The 18,499-nt window shown below is 37.7% G+C and overlaps 1 protein-coding gene across 6 annotated transcripts in view; it reads right to left on the bottom strand.

Moving 5' to 3' along the window:
• The window catches only part of DTNB (dystrobrevin beta), a 234,708-nt gene that overhangs the window by 179,421 nt on the left and 36,788 nt on the right, over positions 1-18,499 (bottom strand). For all 6 annotated transcript variants that reach the window (XM_065928698.1, XM_065928699.1, XM_065928700.1 and 3 more), the window contains exons 3-4: positions 15,712-15,792; positions 11,638-11,851 (exon numbers count right to left, since the gene is read on the bottom strand). In XM_065928698.1, the coding sequence (XP_065784770.1) occupies positions 11,638-11,851; positions 15,712-15,792 (295 nt within the window). The remainder of the gene's footprint in view (positions 1-11,637; positions 11,852-15,711; positions 15,793-18,499) is intronic.

Consider the following 18,499-nt stretch of genomic DNA (forward strand, 5'->3'; position numbering starts at 1 on the left):
TCAAAAGCCCAGCTCATTCTTCACCATCCCCTGGAAATATCCTGAAAAATCTATGGTCGGATCTTCTAAGAATTAGAAGAATTAACTAACCTTAGCTCTTCTAGGCAGTGAAGGCAATGGCACCCCACTCCAGTCCTCTTGCCTGGACAATCCCATGGATGGAGGAGCCTGGTAGGCTGCAGTCCATGGGGTCGCTAAGAGTCAGACACGACTGAGCGACTTCACTTTCACTTTTCACTTTCATGCATTGGAGAAGGAAATGGCAACCCACTCAAGTGTTCCTGCCTGGAGAATCCCAGGGATGGGGGAGCCTGGTGGGCTGCCGTCTATGGGGTCGCACAGAGTCGGGCACAACTGAAGCGACTTAGCGGCAGTAGCAGCAGCAGCAGCTCTTCTAGGAGCTAAACAGGCTACAATAGAGGGCATCAAAAGCTTCCTATCCAGCACTAATTCTCTCCTATTTTAACTTGGCTTTCCCCCGTCATCCTGAATCCATCAAAGAACGGGCAGAGATATCAGTAAAGACTGTACATAAATAAATGAAATGTTTGTGTCTCCCAGGAAATTGTACCTTTGTTTAAAAATCACTAATGGGGAAGACCATAACCTAATAATATCCTTTTTCAGCAATGTCCATTCCATAAATGTGCTAGGCACATTCAGAACTTAAGGAATACATTTGTTTTTATTTAAAGTGAACTAGTTTGGTTTTGCTTTTTTGTATTTATATTGCTTCATTTTCTAGCATCCAGTATTAAAAGGGAACTATGGAAACTTTTAATATATCCAAATTAAACCGCTAAAACAAGATTTTTTACTGGTTTTCAGCCAGACTTTCAAACCACAGAGAAATGTTTTTCATATAAAATTCATCATAAATGAGCTGCATCAAAGTCTTTAGCCTAAAGGAATCTTCAGATTGCTCAAATTTGAAAGAGTGTTTTCTACAGTTATTCTAGATGGTAAACAATAACCCTGGGCCTTTCACTGATATGTTTAGTAGATATGCTTTGAAGCTTTTATCCAAGCCTAGTTTCATTACATATATGATTTTTTTAAGAGGTTTGTTCCATTAAAGGTGGAATTTCACTGTATCTCATTTTGGTGAAGGTCACCAACTCATTTACAAAACAAATCTTGATTAAAAAAAAAAAAGAGGGAAAATAAGGTTCAATAGTCAGGTAAAGTGTAAAGCAATTTCTTAGGAAGTCATTATAAAACATTTTTCCTTCTGACAGAGGAAAACATAGAATACAATAATTATCCAAGAAGAATCTCCTATCAGGTTTAAACTATAAAAGTTTAGACCATCAGTTCAAAATGAGGTAAGTGTTCTAGAAAATAATCTATCAGAAATCACAATGAGGCTGATTCATATCAATATATGACAAAACCCACTGGGGAAAAAAAAAATTAAAAAAAAAAAGAAATCACAATGACTGAACTTCCCTGGCAGTCTAGTGGTTAAGACTTCGCCTTCCATTGCAGGGGCTGTGAGTTTGATCTCTGGTCAGTAAGCTAAGATCCCACATGCCTCATGGTCCAAAAAAAAAAAAAAAAACCACCCAAAACATAAAATAGAAGCAATATTGTAACAAATTCAATAAAGACTTTAAAAATGGTCCATATCAAAAAATCTTTAAAAAAAAGAAAAGAAACCATTATGGTTCAATCAATAGCTGGTACCAGGCCTCCCCCTAAAGCAGCATGATTACAAAAAGAGGCCCATATACATATATCTAAATACTAAAACTATCAAACAAGCCAATAGATTATTCATTAAAATATGCTCTATCTCTGTACAATGACTAATATACCTTCAAAATGACCTGGAAAGTCAAATTCACCATCTGGGATGCAGACACTTGATGCTCCCACATCAGGAGTATTTGGCCCCCTTTTCCTGCCACCTCCAACACACCCCATACTTTGAAGAACCATATATGTATGTGGACATTCCAGCCTACATGTCCACAATTTTCCCACATCTACTGCAAATATCCAACCCAAAATGACTCCTCGGATTCAGTGGTACAACTATCTATAAAAAAAAAAAGAAAAAAATCAACAAACAAGACAACTTACATTAGTTTCAAAAGTATTAGAGCAAATGGACTAGGAATTTAAAAATAAACATAATAAACATGTTAAAGAGACATATGAAAACATATTTTCAGGGAAATGAAAATTAAAACCATAATGGGATATCATCTCACACCTGTTAGAATGGCTATTATCAAAAATAGTAAATAAGAAGTGTTGATGAGGATGCAGAGAAAATGGAACTCTTGTGCGCTGCTGGTAGGAATGTAAACGGGTGCAGCCACTATGGAAAACAGTATGGAAGTTCCTGAAAAATTTAGACATAGAACTACCACATGATCCAGAAATTCTACTTCTGGGAGTTTATCGGAAGAAAATGAAAACACTAACTCAAAGATATATGCACCTATCTGTTCACTGAACCATTATTTACAACAGCCAAGACATGGAAACAATCTAGGAGTCAAGTAGTATATGAACAGAATAAAGAAAATATGGTGTATATGTATGTATATAAATATATACACAGACATATATATACACATACATACAAACACAATGAAATATTAGTCATAAAAAAAGAAGGTAATCTTGCATTTGCAATATGGATGGACTTCGAGGGCAGTATGCTAAGTGAAATAAGTCAGATGGGTAAAGACAAATATCATATGATCTCACTTTTATGTGTAACCTGTTGATTAAAAAAAAAGAAATCTCCGGTTTAGAGATACAGAGAACAGACTGGTGGTTGCCAGAAGCAAGGTGTGGAGGGTGGGCAAAATGGGACAGGGGGTCAAAGGTACAAACTTTCAGTTATAAAATAAATAAGTCATGGGGATGTAACGTACACCATGGTACCACAATTTAAAACACTGTATTGTATATCTGAAAATTTCTAAGAGAGATCTTAAAAGTTTTCATCAGAAGAAAAAAAATTTTTCTAACTATGTATGGTGATAGATGTTAACTAGACCTATTGTGGTGATCATTTTACAATATACAAATATTGAACCATTATGTTATATACCTGAAACTAATAATAATGAAATAAGAACTACAAATCACATAAAAGAATCAATTAGATACACTAGGTTTGAAAAATACAGTTAACTGAAAAATAATATAATAAATGGGACAAACAGTAAAACAGCTCTAAACAAAGAACAAATTAATGAGGAAAAGTGCAGACTGATAAAACTCTTTCAAAAGGAGGCAAAGAAAGTCAAAGAATTGAAGCATATATGAGAAACAATAAGCGACAGAAGAAGTAAATCTGACAACATTCCGAAATAATAAAAACGGAGGAAATATTTGGCAATGACATATCAGTTTATTCTGATGACCTCATCCTCTGAGTAGAAAAGATGGGGGAAAACTTTTTTTAATCTCTCTTAATGCAAATGAGGACTAATAACTGAGTCACCTAATGCAAAGGAGTTGGATGACCAGGGAGGGGAGGGCAATGGTTGAAACCACTTTTTCCATGCAAGCAATTTTCTGTTTTCAGAGAGCTCAGAAAGGCTGAATTACAGAGTAGTAATTCTGAAAGTATTAAGGAGCTGGAAGAGATATGTGAAATGTTGAATCCTGATGAAACTGCCTATTCCTTCTCCCATTACTCTGGATTGAAAGCTCAAAGGCTGCACCTAGACCACTAGTGTGCAGAAGTGACACGGGACCTCACATGGGCTGAACTGGAAACTGAAATCGGGTGCCTCTGGACTGTTAAAGTCTCCAGGCACCTGGCAAAAGCAAACAGAAACCCTCTCTGGAGGAAAACATTATCCTAGGCCTCAAAGTATTGCTGAAAAATATTTTAAAATATAATGTCTGATACATAATAAAAATTTTAAAATTTTGCAATGTTTCTCACATAATAAAAAATAATAAGCCAAAAAGGAAATAATACAACAAGAATGAATACCAGAAACAGCAAACAGTATAAAAAGAACCATAGGGAATCTAGATATTGGATTAAAAGCCCAGATCTTAAAAAAAAATCTCTGCTTATTGCTATTTAAGGAATGTAAGAATGATGCATTTGGCATCATGGTAATATTGCTGAAGACCAAAAGAAAAAAGAAAAGGGAAAAAAAACAATCTTAAGAGTTGCAAACGAAATTGACAGATTACCATCAAAGCAACTAAAACTACATTCACTGTCGATTTCTCATCAGAAATAACAGAAGCTACAAAAATACTAGAACAATATTCTTAAAACGTTGAAAGAAAAAATTGTCAACCAAAACTCATATACCAGATGAAAATATTCTTCAAGTATGAACATGAAAATTTCAAAGAAAAATTAAGACAATGTGTCACAATCTGACTTGCAGAAAGGAAATACCGAAGGGTGTTCTTCAGGCAGACAGAAAATAACTCCTGATGGAAGCCTGAAGCTGTAGGAGAGGGTGAAAAACAACAAAACTAACAAACTAAGCAGTCTGAGAATTCTAAGGCTTACAAAATGTGAATCAAAAGGATCTCCTACTTACTAGCACAGTTTGGAAGAATCATTTGATATTTTCTAAAAATTAGTTTCCTGATGGTGCAGTGGCTAAGACTTCAAGCTCCCAATGCAGGGGGCCGGGGTTCAATCCCTGGTCAGGAAACCAGATCCCACATGCCACAACTAAGGGTTTACGTACTACCACTAAGACCCAGTGTGCCCAGATAAATCAATAAATAAATATCAATTCAGTTCAAAGCTGAACTTTCAAATAACCCACAGCTCAGCAATACTATGCCTCAGTTTAGAACCAAGCAAAACATCTGGACAATGTACCATGAAACATATATAAAAATATTACAAGCAGTGTTCTTTCTTAGAGCAAATATCTAGAAAACACCACAGTAGTATAGAGATACAACAGAATGTTTTATGCCAGTTAAAATAACTGAACTATAGATAAATGCAACATGAATGAATCTTTAAAATGTATTACTGGGTGAAAAAAAAATAATATAATAGTACATCAGCACGGCACTATTTTTATAATTGCAAAAATATTTAAAATTAAATAACATTCTATGTCCATAAATGTGAAAAAAATGTTTTTTTTTAAGAAACAATGAAATGATAACACAAAATTAGGACAGGGTTCACTTTAGTTAGGTCAGTGGGATGGGTTACAAGAGATAAACGAAAATAATTGTCAATGTTTATGTTCAAGTTCCTGGGATAGATAGTGGATTGGTGGGTTCATGTTGTTTCTATGAATGAGGGCAAAAAGAGTATACGCAAAAAAAAAAATCAGAAGCTGTAGCAGTGGTACAGGCAAAAGATGATATCAGAGGTGTGGGATGTAGTAACGGGGATGGGGAGTTCATAGTTCACTTCAGTTCAGTCACTCAGTCGTGTCTGACTCTTTGTGACCCCATGAACCGCAGCACGCCAGGCCTCCCTGTCCATCACCAACTGCTGGAGTCTACCCAAACCCATGTCCGTTGAGTCGGTGATGCCATCCAACCATCTCATCCTCTGTCGTCCCCTTCTCCTCCTGCCCTCAATCTTTCCCAGCATTAGGGTCTTTTCAAATTAGTCAGCTCTTCCCATCAGGGGCCAAAGTATTGGAGTTTCAGCTTCAACATCAGTCCTTCCAATGAACACCCAGGACTGATCTCCTTAAGGATGAACTGGTTGGATCTCCTTGCAGTCCAAGGGACTCTCAAGAGTCTTCTCCAACACCACAGTTCAAAAACATCAATTCTTCTGTGCTCAGCTTTCTTTATAGTCCAACTCTCACATCCATAGATGACTACTGGGAAAACCATAGCCTTGACCAGACGGACATTTGTTGACAAAGTAATGTCTCTGCTTTTTAATATGCTGTCTAGGTTGGTCATAACTTTCCTTCCAAGGAGCAAGCATCTTTTAATTTCATGGCTACAATCACTATCTACAATGATCTTGGAGCCCAAAAAAATAAAGTCAGCCACTGTTTCCACTGTTTCCCCATCTATTTGCCATGAAGTGATGGGACCGGATGCTGTGATCTTAGTTTTCTGAATGTGGAGCTTTAAGCCAACTTTTTCACTCTTCTCTTTCACTTTCATCAAAAGGCTCTTTAGTTCCTCTTCACTCTCTGCCATAAGGGTGGTGTCATCTGCATATCTGAGGTTATTGATATGTCTCCTGGCAATCTTGATTCCAGCTTGTGCTTCCTCCAGCCCAGCATTTCTCATGATGTACTCTGCATATAAGTTAAATAAGCAGGGTGACAATATACAGCCTTAACATACTCCTTTTCCTATTTAGAACCAGTCTGTTGTTCCATGTCCAGTTCTAACTGTTGCTTCCTGACCTGCATACAGGTTTCTCAAGAGGCAGGTCAGGTGGTCTGGTATTCCCATCTCTTTCAGAATTTTCCACAGTTTATTGTGATCCACACAGTCAAAGGCTTTGGTACAGTCAATAAAGCAGATGTTTTTCTGGAACTCTCTTGCTTTTTCGATGATCCAGCAGATGTTGGCAATTTGATCTCTGGTTCCTCTGCCTTTTCTTTTTCTTTTTTTAGTTCTACCACTTTATTGCTACCAACCCATCTCCCTCCATCCTCGTGCACACATGCTCAGTCATGTAACCCCATAGACTGCAGCTCGCCAGCCTCCTCTGTCCATGGACTTTTCCAGGCAAGAACACTGGAGTGGGTTGCCATTTCCTTCTCCATCCTCTGCCTTTTCTAAAACCAGCTTGAACATATGGAAGTTCACGGTTCACGAACTGTTGAAAACTGGCTTGGAGAATTTTGAGTATTACTTTACTAGCATGTGAGATGAGTGCAATTGTGCGGTAGTTTGAGCATTCTTTGGCATTGCCTTTCTTTGGGATTGGAATGAAAACTGACCTTTTCCAGTCCTATGGCCACTGCTGACTTTTCCAAATTTGCTGACATATTGAGTGCAGCACTTTCACAGCATTATCTTTTAGAATTTGAAATAGCTCAACTGGAATTCCATCACCTCCACTAGCTTTGTTCATAGTGATGCTTCCTAAGGCCCACTTGACTTCACATTTCAGGATGTCTGGTTCTGGAGTGAGTGATCACATCACTGTGATTATCTGGGTCATGAAGATCTTTTTTGTACAGTTCTTCTGTGTGTACTTGCCACCTCTTCTTAATATCTTCTGCTTCTGTTAGATCCATACCATTTCTGTCCTTTATTAAGCCCATCTTTGCATGAAATGTTCCCTTGATATCTCTAAATATTCTTGAAGAGATCTCTAGTCTTTCCCATTCTATTATTTTCCTCTATTTCTTTGCACTGATCACTGAGGAAGGCTTTCTTATCTCTCCTTGCTATTCTTTGGAACTCTGCACTCAAATGGGTATATCCTTCCTTTTCTCCTTTGCTTTCACTTCTCTTTTTTTCACAGCTCTTTGTAAGGCCTCCTCAGATAGTCATTTTGCTTTTTTGCATTTCTTTTTCTTGGGGATGGTCTTGATTCCTGTACAATGTCACGAACCTCCATCCACAGTTCATCAGGCACTCTATCAGATCTAGTCCCTTAAATCTATTTCTCACTTCCACTGTATAATCATGAGGGATTTGATTAAGGTCATACCTGAATGGTCTAGTGGATTTCCCCACTTTCTCAATTTAAGTCTGAATTTGGCAATAAGGAGTTCATGACCTGAGCCACAGTCAGCTCCCAGTCTTGTTTTTGCTGACTTCATCCCTGGCTTCTCCATCCCTGGCTGCAAAGAATATAATCAATCTGATTTCGGTGTTGGCCATCTGGTGATGTCCATGTGTAAAGTCTTCTCTTGTGTCATTGGAAGAGTGTGTTTGCTATGACCAGTGTGTTCTCTTGGCAAAACCCTATTAGCCTTTGCCCTGCTTCATTCTGTACTCCAAGGCCAAATTTGCCTGTTACTCCAGGTGTTTCTTGACTTCCTACTTTCACATTCCAGTCCCCTATAATGAAAAGGACATCTTTTTTGGTTGTTAGTTCTAAAAGGTCTTGTAGGTCTTCATAAAACCATTCAACTTCAGCTTCTTCAGCGTTACTGGAGTTCATAGACCTTGAAGGCTATTCAAGAGGCAGAAATGAAAGAACTTGGTAACTGACTGAACGCTGGGGCTGACGGAGAAGGAAGACCTATAATGACTCTCAGTTTCAGGTTTAAGGACTGGATGGAGAGCAGGACTACTTCACAAGAAGCGGAACAAGAAGTTTACACTGCACTGCAAGGAACTTAGTAGTGAACACTGTAGTCAGCACCTTTATATCCAGTGCAACTGTCCCCATGATGAGGCAACATGGGTTGAGGGTGAGAATTTAACTACCCTCTGTCCTAAAGGCATAAATCCTTTGTTCAAGCTAAAAACAACAAAACAAAACAAAACACCTAACACTTACACATACATGGCCCAAATGTACATTTCTGGAGGGAGACTCCAGTACTTCTGCTTGGTGTTGAAAGAAAACTGGCTCTCTCTGCCTACCTAGGCTTGACTGGAAACATTTAGTAGCTGCTAGCAAGCATTTTCTGAAGCAGAAGGATAAACTTGATAGAAGAGGTGGGCAAAGCCAAGACCACTGTAAAGAAATGCAGCCAGGGCCCTGAGGCAACCACGATCGAGGGCTGGCCTGTCTCTGGCTCCCTGTTATTAAGCCTGTTCTCCGGTTACCAGAAAAGCCCATCTGAGTAAGCTTCCTACAGCTTATAGCTGAGGACACGGAACTACTACAGGGGCTGGAAACAGAAAGAAGGTTAATAAATCCCAAACTCTAAATCAGCTCAACTGAAGAAGAGTAGGAAGGCTTCCTATCCCTCACGCTGGGGAATCTGGATATCCTTGTTATCAAAGAAAAAACAAAATGTTGTTTAAAGCACCACCCTTTTGTACCTTTGGACCAGACCATGTACCTACAGTACTGTAACTGCGGTACCGAGATTTGACAGAGGAAAAACTGAGGCTCACAGGATGTTTCGGCTAGTTCCTCACAACTTAAATCCTACACAAAGAAGTTTATAATATTATTCTTTGCATTCTACAATGTTTTTAATTGTCACATGTGAAGTATTTTAAATCCTAAGTTTCAAAAAAACTAATTCCTAAGAAAGTATGTACACTTAATGGAGAAAGTTTTAGATCCTGTTTGCTCCACATGTTTTTTTTAAGGTCTCACAATTTATTATAATAATCAGAAATAACGTGACCAAAACTTTCACTATGAGTTTGGAGGTGAGGGAATTTAATAACTAAGTAATTGGTACACACAAATTTTAACACTGAGAAATTATGCAATGAAAAAGTCTGAAAAGATCAATTAAAACAATATGAATTCTACATATCAAAGGAACTCTCCAGCCTAAGTAACACAGTGGCCATTCTATAAAGAGACTACTCCTTTTTGAACTATTTAACAATAAAATGGGATTCCCTAATAGATCAGTTAGTAAAGAATCCACCTGCAATGCAGAAGACCCAGGTTCGACTCCTGGGTCAGGAAGATCCACTGGAGAAGGGATAGGCTACCCACTCCAGTATTTTGGGCTTCCGTTGTGGCTCAGTTGGTAAAGAATTCACCTGCAATGTGGGAGGCCTGGGTTTGATCTCTGGGTTGGGAAGATCCCCTGGGGAAGGGGAAGGCTACCCACTCCAGTATCCTGGTCTGGAGAATTCCATGAACTGTATAGTCCATGGGGTTGCAAAGAGTCGGACACAACTGAATGACTTTCACTCACAACAACAGAATGTCCTGATTTTTCAAAAATAAAATTTTGAAAGCCAGATCTTTTCTTTTTGTTTTGGTACAAGAAAGCCAATTTCAAGTTTCCAGAGTGCTAACTCAGTAACTTGTACCATATAAAGATTTCAAGATTAGCAAAGATTTGATGATTTACTCTGATGCCCACACCCATGCATCAGACATGAGAATTACCGAAGTCACCACTGTCATACTGTTATTCCTCACTCTTCTGAACTCATTCATCTCCTCTCATTTTTCCCAGTTCTCTTCAGTGTGCCCTCTACTGATCTGTCTTCATCTGATTCACCGTCTGTTGTTTTCCTTCATCTCTTTCTGTGTGTGTCCAGCTTTCTCCTCCTGTGTCCTAGGACACCTCTGTGCCTCTGCCCTTACCTTTGGTCTCCCCATTCTCCCTCTGCTATCTCTTCATTCTCCCTTCTCCTCTAATCTTTAGCCATAGTAGTTAACTTATTTGATATAATTACAGAATCAAAGTTTATACTCTCTGCCTTGTCATTTTTAAGTTATAAGATGGTGTTTATTCCAATACTTTGGTCATCTGATGCGAAGAGCTGACTCATTTGAAAAGACCCTGATGCTGGGAAAGATTTGAGGGCAGGAGGAGAAGGGGACCACAGATGAGATGGTTGGATGGCATCACCGACTCAATGGACATGGGTTTGGGTAAACTCCAGCAGTTGGTGATGGACAGGGAGGCCTGGCGTGCTGCAGTTCATGGGGTCACAAAGAGTCGGACACGACTGAGGGATTGAACTGACTGACTGACTGATGGTTTTTATTTCCGACTTTAAAAATACTGTTTCTTACATTGTGTTGCATGGCCCTGAATTGACACACTCAGCAAGTCAGTGTCATGATAAGGTACTGTTTACTCACCACAGAGCAACAGTTTTTACTAAGGTTTTTGGATCAGAAGAAGCATTCCTTGGACAGTATAAAACTAAACTACTGAATTCACTCATCTAAACTGCTTTAAGAAAATGGCACTAGAATTCTGGGACTCATGTTTCAAGAATTCAAATTTCTTTTTAAAAAATTGTTATTAAATGGATGGAGTATCTAATGTGATAACATCTTTAAAATTGTTGTGAATTTAGTGACTGCCTCTTTGTGACCTGGCCTTGACACTTGAATGGCTTTACCATTATAAAGTGTAACTAAACAGCATTCTACAAATACCTAAACTTGTTTTTCTACAGAGAAAAAAATGAAGGAGAGAGAATAAACCCATCCAAATCAGATAGCTGACAGTATAGCAGGAATCAGCAACTAAATCCTTAGCTCCCAGAATATAACCTCAGTGCTTCCATCATTTATGATTTATTTTTTATTCTTTATCATACATTCTCCATAAATACAAATATAACAACTCATTTCTGTTTTACTTTGGGTTATCTTTAGTCTTCTATTGTTTGAAGGTTTAGAGCACAATGTTCTACATTAAAAAAAAATTAAAATAGAATCCTAAACATAAATAAAAAGAAAGCAAGATACTATACAGTCCAAGGGCAACTGTTATTTCATCATAAAGAAAAATTAGCTTAGATGTCAGATAGAGAGCCTCATAATCAAATGTACAACTTAGCTATATTTCACTGGATATAGAACATCAATATTAATGTATCTATGCTCTTACCAAACAATGTGTCTCAAGTGTTCTGACTCTCCCTAATGTTACAGAGGTTACTATGTGACATGCCACAGGACACTAAGTCATTATGGCATTCAATCAGTCTTTAGAAGGGACTTATACTAATTCATTTCCCTATTAACTGTGACTCTGAGTTGACAACCCCTGGCAAGGCAGTGCGAAAGAAGGAAGATTAGGAGAGAAATATTCTTAAGATGGAGTAAGCAGCGAAGGTACTAGCCTGTCATACGCAGCAATCATGAAGTTGAGAAGGAGGCTGATGGACTGCTCCACACTGATCTGGTGAGTGGAAGGAAGGCGCTTGTTCAGCTGGTAGTAGATGGATGAGATGACGGTCTCGAGGCGGGACACACTGATCTCAGTGCTATGGTCCAGTGTATTAAGGCCATTGTCTCGGAAGGCTTCAATCATGTTCCAGATATCAACAAGATGAACTAGAACACAAAGAGAAGCTGTCAACAACTCAACAGTTTCAATTCATCAGAAAGCTCTAAGAACTTTGCATTTATTTACATTTAATAGAACATTGAAGGGTAGGGCTTTCCTGGTGGCCCAGCGCCAATGCGGGAGACACGGGGTGGATCCTTGGTCCCGGAGGATAACACAAGCTGTGGAGCAAGTAAACCAGTGCACCACAGCTACTGAGTGTGTACTCTAGAGCCCAGGAGTCCCAACTATGAACCCACATGCTACAACTACTGAAGCCCATGCGCCCTAGGGCCCATGCTCCGCAACAAGAGAAGCCACCGCAATGAAAAGCCCTTGCACAACTAGGGAGTAACCCTTACTCCCTGCCACTAGAGAAAGCCCACGCAGCAATGAGGACCCAACACTGCCATAAATAAATAAATATTTTTTATAAAAAGAATAGTGAAGAGTGGCAGAATATGTCACCCCAAAATATGTCACTTTGGCCTATGGACAAGTTTGAGCTAAAGACACTTGAAAAACAGCAGATGCCAAAAAGGACACTCTGACCTCCCCCTTTCTTCCCCAAAGCAGGAATAAAAAGTCCCATGTGAACAATGCCCTCCCTATTTCAGGAGGAAAGAAACATCCTCTTCACCAGAGACAGTGAATTGAGTGTGAGAGAAATCTGTACCTACTTCATTAAAACGACTCTTGTCTTGAGTCTCTCAATATTTTACTTTTCCACAACTGCTACTCTTCGTTCAACTCAGTGCATAAGCACTTAGTCCTACTCACTTTTTTGCCTCCCCTTTGCTGTTTCAAAAACACACAATGCAAAAGGTAACAGAACCTCAAAAAGACAGTCACAAGCTTTGTGGGAGACAGTAACACAATCCTCTTAGCAAGTGACAGAATAAACATATAAAAAGATAAGAACAGTCATAGACAAAGTTTACAACCAATAAAGTAGGCATAATTGACACCATATGAAGTCCTGCCCCAATGATCAGAAAATATGCTTTACTTTCAAGAACAAAAAGAATACACATAAAAATTGACCTTGAAAAAATATTGACCTTACTCTGAGTCATAAAGCTAATCTCAATAAATGTTAAAGGATTAAAGTCATATAAACATTGTTCTCTGGCTAAAATGAAATTAAGTCAGAAATCATTATCAAAAGAAAACTTTTAAAATAAACCTTATCTTTAGAAATGAAGAAACATACTACTAGGAACTTCCTTAATCTGATTAAGGATAGCTACAAAAAACTGCAGCAAACATATTACTTAATAGTAAAATGTTGATACTGGGAATGAGATAAAAACGTCCACTATCATCCTTCCTATTGTATTTCAGATCCTAAACTATATAAATATGCAGTAATTATCAGTACAAACATTGGAAATAAAGAAATGTAACCATTCAAATGACAAAATTATATCCATTAAAAATCATAAAGACTCTATATATTTATCACTAAAATTACTATGTGAGTCTAGAATGACTGCTAGATACAAATCAAGATATGAAAATCACTGAATTTCCACATACCAGTTACAGGTAATGAAATTTTTAAAACCTATAATAGTATTACAAATCATCAAGAATTTAGGAATAATTCCAATTGTGAGGCTGCCAGGGTTAATACCATGACAGGCAGCCTGGATTAAGTTTTAGCTTCCCCCGAAATGGTAAGATTCCCTACCCCCATCAGGTAACCTGGAGCCAGCCAATCAATATGCGCCCAGTAAGAGACAAAGGGAAAACTGAAAAGCCCACGAACGCCCAGGTTTGAAAAAGCCCGCGAAAGTCTGTACCAATAGAATTGCTTTGCAAACATGTAACCAATCCGCTTAAGCCAGCTACTAATTGCTTATGCATATCTTATAAATTTGCTAACAGCTTGGGCTCGGGGCTTTTTCTGACCCTGCACCACTGTGATGGGTGAGGCAGAAGGCCCTGGCTCGAGTCAGTAATAAACTTCCCTTTTTTGCGAGTTGCATTGTCTTAGAAGCCTTTTTTTCTTCCCGCTCGGGGATTCGGACATCGGGCATAACACCAATAAAGGATGTTCACCATCTCTATCAAAATACCTATAAATATAACTAGCAGAAATTGAAAATCTAAATAAATGGAGGGATATATCACGTTCATGGAATGAAATCTCAACACTGGAAATACAGCAATTCTCTCCATCTTGATCAACAGATTCAATGAAATCCCAAGAAAATCCCAAGTGCTATATTATATATTATATTATTATACATTATATTATATATTATATTATATAATTATAAGCAATATAATTAAAAGGATGAATTTTACTATATGTAAATTAAATTTTTAATTTTATAATTAAAATTATGTTTTTAGTATAAATTAACAGATTCTAAAATTTGTGTGAAAATAAATGTAAAAAGGAGTATGTCTCTATAGAACAAAGTAGGGAGACTTGTTCTACCTGATATCCAGAACACACTATAAAGCTATAACAATGAGGATTGGTACAAGGATAGACAAACAGACCAATAGAACACAAGAGTCCAAAAGCAGATCCTCTCATATATGGACACAGCTATTAACATTCTGGTACATTTCTCCTAATGAATATGAGAAAAAGATTTTTTAGTAATGGAGAAAACAGATGGTCTCTTCAATAAACAGTGTAGGGTCAACTGAACATACATATGGAAAAAATTTGATTCTTACTACCCACAAAAAATTTTCAGGTGGATTAAAGAATCATATGTGACAACATAAAACTACTAAAACCATGCATCTTTATATTACTAATGCCATTAGCGTGGCTCAGCCCACACACAGACTACTGTGTTCCAAGAATTACAGGAAGAATTATAAAACTGGTAGTTGCCCTAGGACAGTGGTTTTCAAACTTTCTGACAACCCACAAAAATGTATTTTAATCAAAACACACATACACACACACTTCTAGATTTATAAAAAAACATGTTCCAAAAAATACCTTACTACATAAGCTATATTCTAGTTTTTTGCCCTTCTTTCTCTCCATTACATGCTTTAAATTCTGGCTACAGTCCACCAAAACGGTTTCAGGAACCATTAACAAGTCATAACCCATAATTTGAAAAACAATGCTTTGGGAGATCAGAGAAGAAACATGACTTCAATCTAGGATGGCATGGTAAAATCTTCAAAAGAGAATTTTAAGTTAGAATCTCTGAGTAGGACTTAAAGCAGTGTAGAAGTATTTAGATATAAAGTGATTTATAATAAATGACAAACAAAACCTAGACTAAAACAGATTCTCCCACTCTAAGGCTAATGATCTTTAGATTACACAAAACAGTTTTTCCTTAATACACACACAAACACATATATGAGAAAAGCGTAATAATTCTAAATTAGTTCTCTGTACACAAATTAAGAAGAATTTTACATGCCTGTGTATATACATATACACATACATATATTTATTTCATAAGTAGCAATTGTGGAAGCAACTGCTTATAGAAAGGGCTGATTTATGTTATAATAAGTTTAATCAAGAAAGTTAATTTTTGTTATACCTTTATCAAAATATTAGCTTTTCTTTCCTTCCAGAAACTGATAAATTGTATTAATTTTATATAGAACTTTTCACAACAGTGACAAGGAGAAATCAATTCTCCCATTTAAAGAATTAATTAATCTCAAAGCTAGTTAGCTTACTGAGTTTCTTAAATATTTTGAGGGACACCCAGAATAAATCAAGAAGTTCTTTCCATTATGAAGCTTACATTCTGATAAACACGACAAAAATAATTCAATTAACATTACAATATGACTAGAAGACAGTAAAATCTTTTATACTATCAAGAGCTCAATCCAGCTATCATAGAAATGAGTAGAAATGACTTACGGTTGCATCGCTTTTGTACAAATCGTAATTTGCAAGCTGTTCTGTAAGTTGATAGTCGTATGACATCAAAATTCTGAGCACCTGAAAAAGGGCAAATAAAAAACCTTCAATTAGATTTACCATTTAATTTCCAGACACTGGGGAAGTGATTCTATTCTATTGTGTTGGCACAGGCTATATAACATGTCAACTAGACCTTCTATGGCTAAAACACAAGGTGGAGAAGAACGGTTAAGAAACACTTCTGTGTGCCCACTCCATGCCAAGCTCGACGCCAGCAGTTTTGCCTACATCAGTCTGTCTGCTAGTCTAGGAAAACTCTGAGGGGAGGACCACTCATGATTTGAGTGAATGAATTACATATTCTGCAAAGTGAAAATCAGTGGTAGAGTAGGAAAGACCTCAGCCTAGAGCCAGGAAAGCTAAATTCCAGCCCCAGTCTAACCACCAACCATGGACCATGAATATGCCCATTTTACATCCCTTCTTCTCGGCCTCACTGATGAGGCCAGGGAAAAATCAGTGAACGGACCAGCTGATCTCTAAGGTTCCCTTCCATGTCTGAGGCAGCCTGTGTTTTTCAAGAAAGGGCCATGTGGTTCCAAACCACTGTTTTATGTGCTTCTAGTACACTGCCCCTCCCCAGCAAGAGCTAAAGATTATTTCCCGCCACCTGCAGGAGGACATTGTGACTGCCTCAACAAAGAGGGTATGGCAGAGGAACACTGCCTGATTTCTGAAGATGGGTGATAAACCTGGGACAGCCTGCCCCTGCTCTCACTCTCTGAGGATGCTTGGAACCTGGACATCATTGTTGTAAAGAAGCCCAAACTAGCTGGATGTGGAGAGACCACACAGAGATGCTGGTAGGCAGAGGAACTGAGTCCATCAGCTTAAAGTCAGCAGCAACTGCCAAACACGTAAGTGAGCAAGTCAAAAGACCCAGCCTTGAGTCTGAGCCTTCCAACAGAGGCCTCAGACTTAATGCAGCAAAGTCAAGACATCAGCACTGGATGATGTTCTGTTTTCATACCCAAAAAAAGATGTAAAACAAATGGCTGTTAGGTGATAAGTGATATATAGCCATAGTAACTAGAACAAAGCCTAAATTACATGAGGCTATAAATCAAACTTTGTTTTCATTTCAAAATTTGCTGTAAAAGTTTTTTTGAACGTTAAGCCCACTTCAGGGAAGTCGGACCTCCAATGTGAGTTTCTTTTTTATTTCATCCATACTGCCTTTGTAAGATCTGGCAGCAACTTTTGACACAACAGATGGAAAGGGAACTGTCATAAATTATCTTCTTCTACCAATATTTACAGTCATCTTTCATTTCTGTTCATTCCACAGTACAGGGGGGAAGAAAAGAAAAAAGGAAGGATTTTTCCAGGTTTTTGGTGAACATACCTATTGACCAAAAATTGAAGCAAAGATTTCTTTTAATCTCACTTCAATCAACCTTTACCTTGATGTCACGGTTAAAATTATTTTCTTCATCACCTGGCTCTCACAAAATTTCTATCCTTCTGTACATACACTATTCAGTCCTATTTTTTTAATATACCAGGTATTATGAAATAGAATTCACCCATTTTAAGTATTCAATTTAGTTGTACAACCATCATCACAGTCAGTTTTTAAAATTTTTTCATTATTTCAAAAACAAACCTCTTCCCCTTATGAGTCACTCTGCTTATTTCTTAATTGGGTTGTTTGTCTTTCAACATTGAGTTGTAACAGTCCTTTATATGTTGTAGATACGAGTCCCTTATGAAATATATGATTTGCAAATTTTTCCTCCCATTCTGTGAGTAGTCATTCCACTTTCTCAGTTATATCCACTAGAGCACAAAAGTTTTTAACTTTGATTAATCCACCATATCTATTCAATCTTTAGTCACTTGTGCTTTTGGTGTCATACCTGAGAAGGCTTTGCCTAATCTAAGTTCATGAAGATTTATATTAATACCTATACTATTATTTAATTATTACCTACATTAAATTATTACCTAATAATACCTATATTATTATTAAAATGGTTTTTTCTAATCATTTTACAGTTTTAGCTCTTATATTTAGGTCTATGACATATTTTCAGGGCTTTGCTGGCAGCTCAACTGGTAAAGAATCTGGCTGCAGGGCAGGAGACACCGGTTCAATTCCTAGGTCAGGAAGGTCCCCTGGAGAAGGGATAAGCTACCCACTCCAGGATTCCTGGGCTTCCCCAGTAGCTCAGATGATAAAGAATTCACCTGCAATGCATGAGACCCTAGTTCAATTCCTGGGTCGGGAAGATCCCCTGGATCAGGGCATGGCAACCCACTCCAGTATTCTTGCCTGGAGAATCCCCATGGACAGAGGAGCCTGGCGGAGTCTTGCCAAGAATCAGATACAACAGAGCGACTAAGCACATGACATGTTTTTAGTTAATTTACTATGTGGCATGAGGCAGCAGTTCAAATTCATTCTTTCACATATAGATACCCACCATTCCCACCACTATTGGTTCAAAAGACTATTCTTTCTTCATTAAATGGTCATGGAATCCTTGTGAAAAAAATCAAGCAACCACAGGTGTATGGGTTTAATTCTGAACTTTCAATTCTATCCCATTGATGATATGTCTATCCTTATGTTATGATATGTCCTTATGATCATATCCTTATGATATATCTATCCAGTACCACACAATCTGGATTATTATGGCTTTTGTACAATAGTTCTCAAATTTAGAAGTGTGAGTCTTCAAAATGTGCTCTTCTCTTTAGAAATTATTTTGGCTATTCC

Source organism: Muntiacus reevesi, chromosome 3 (genome assembly GCF_963930625.1).
Source record: "Muntiacus reevesi chromosome 3, mMunRee1.1, whole genome shotgun sequence".
Lineage (NCBI taxonomy): Eukaryota > Metazoa > Chordata > Mammalia > Artiodactyla > Cervidae > Muntiacus > Muntiacus reevesi.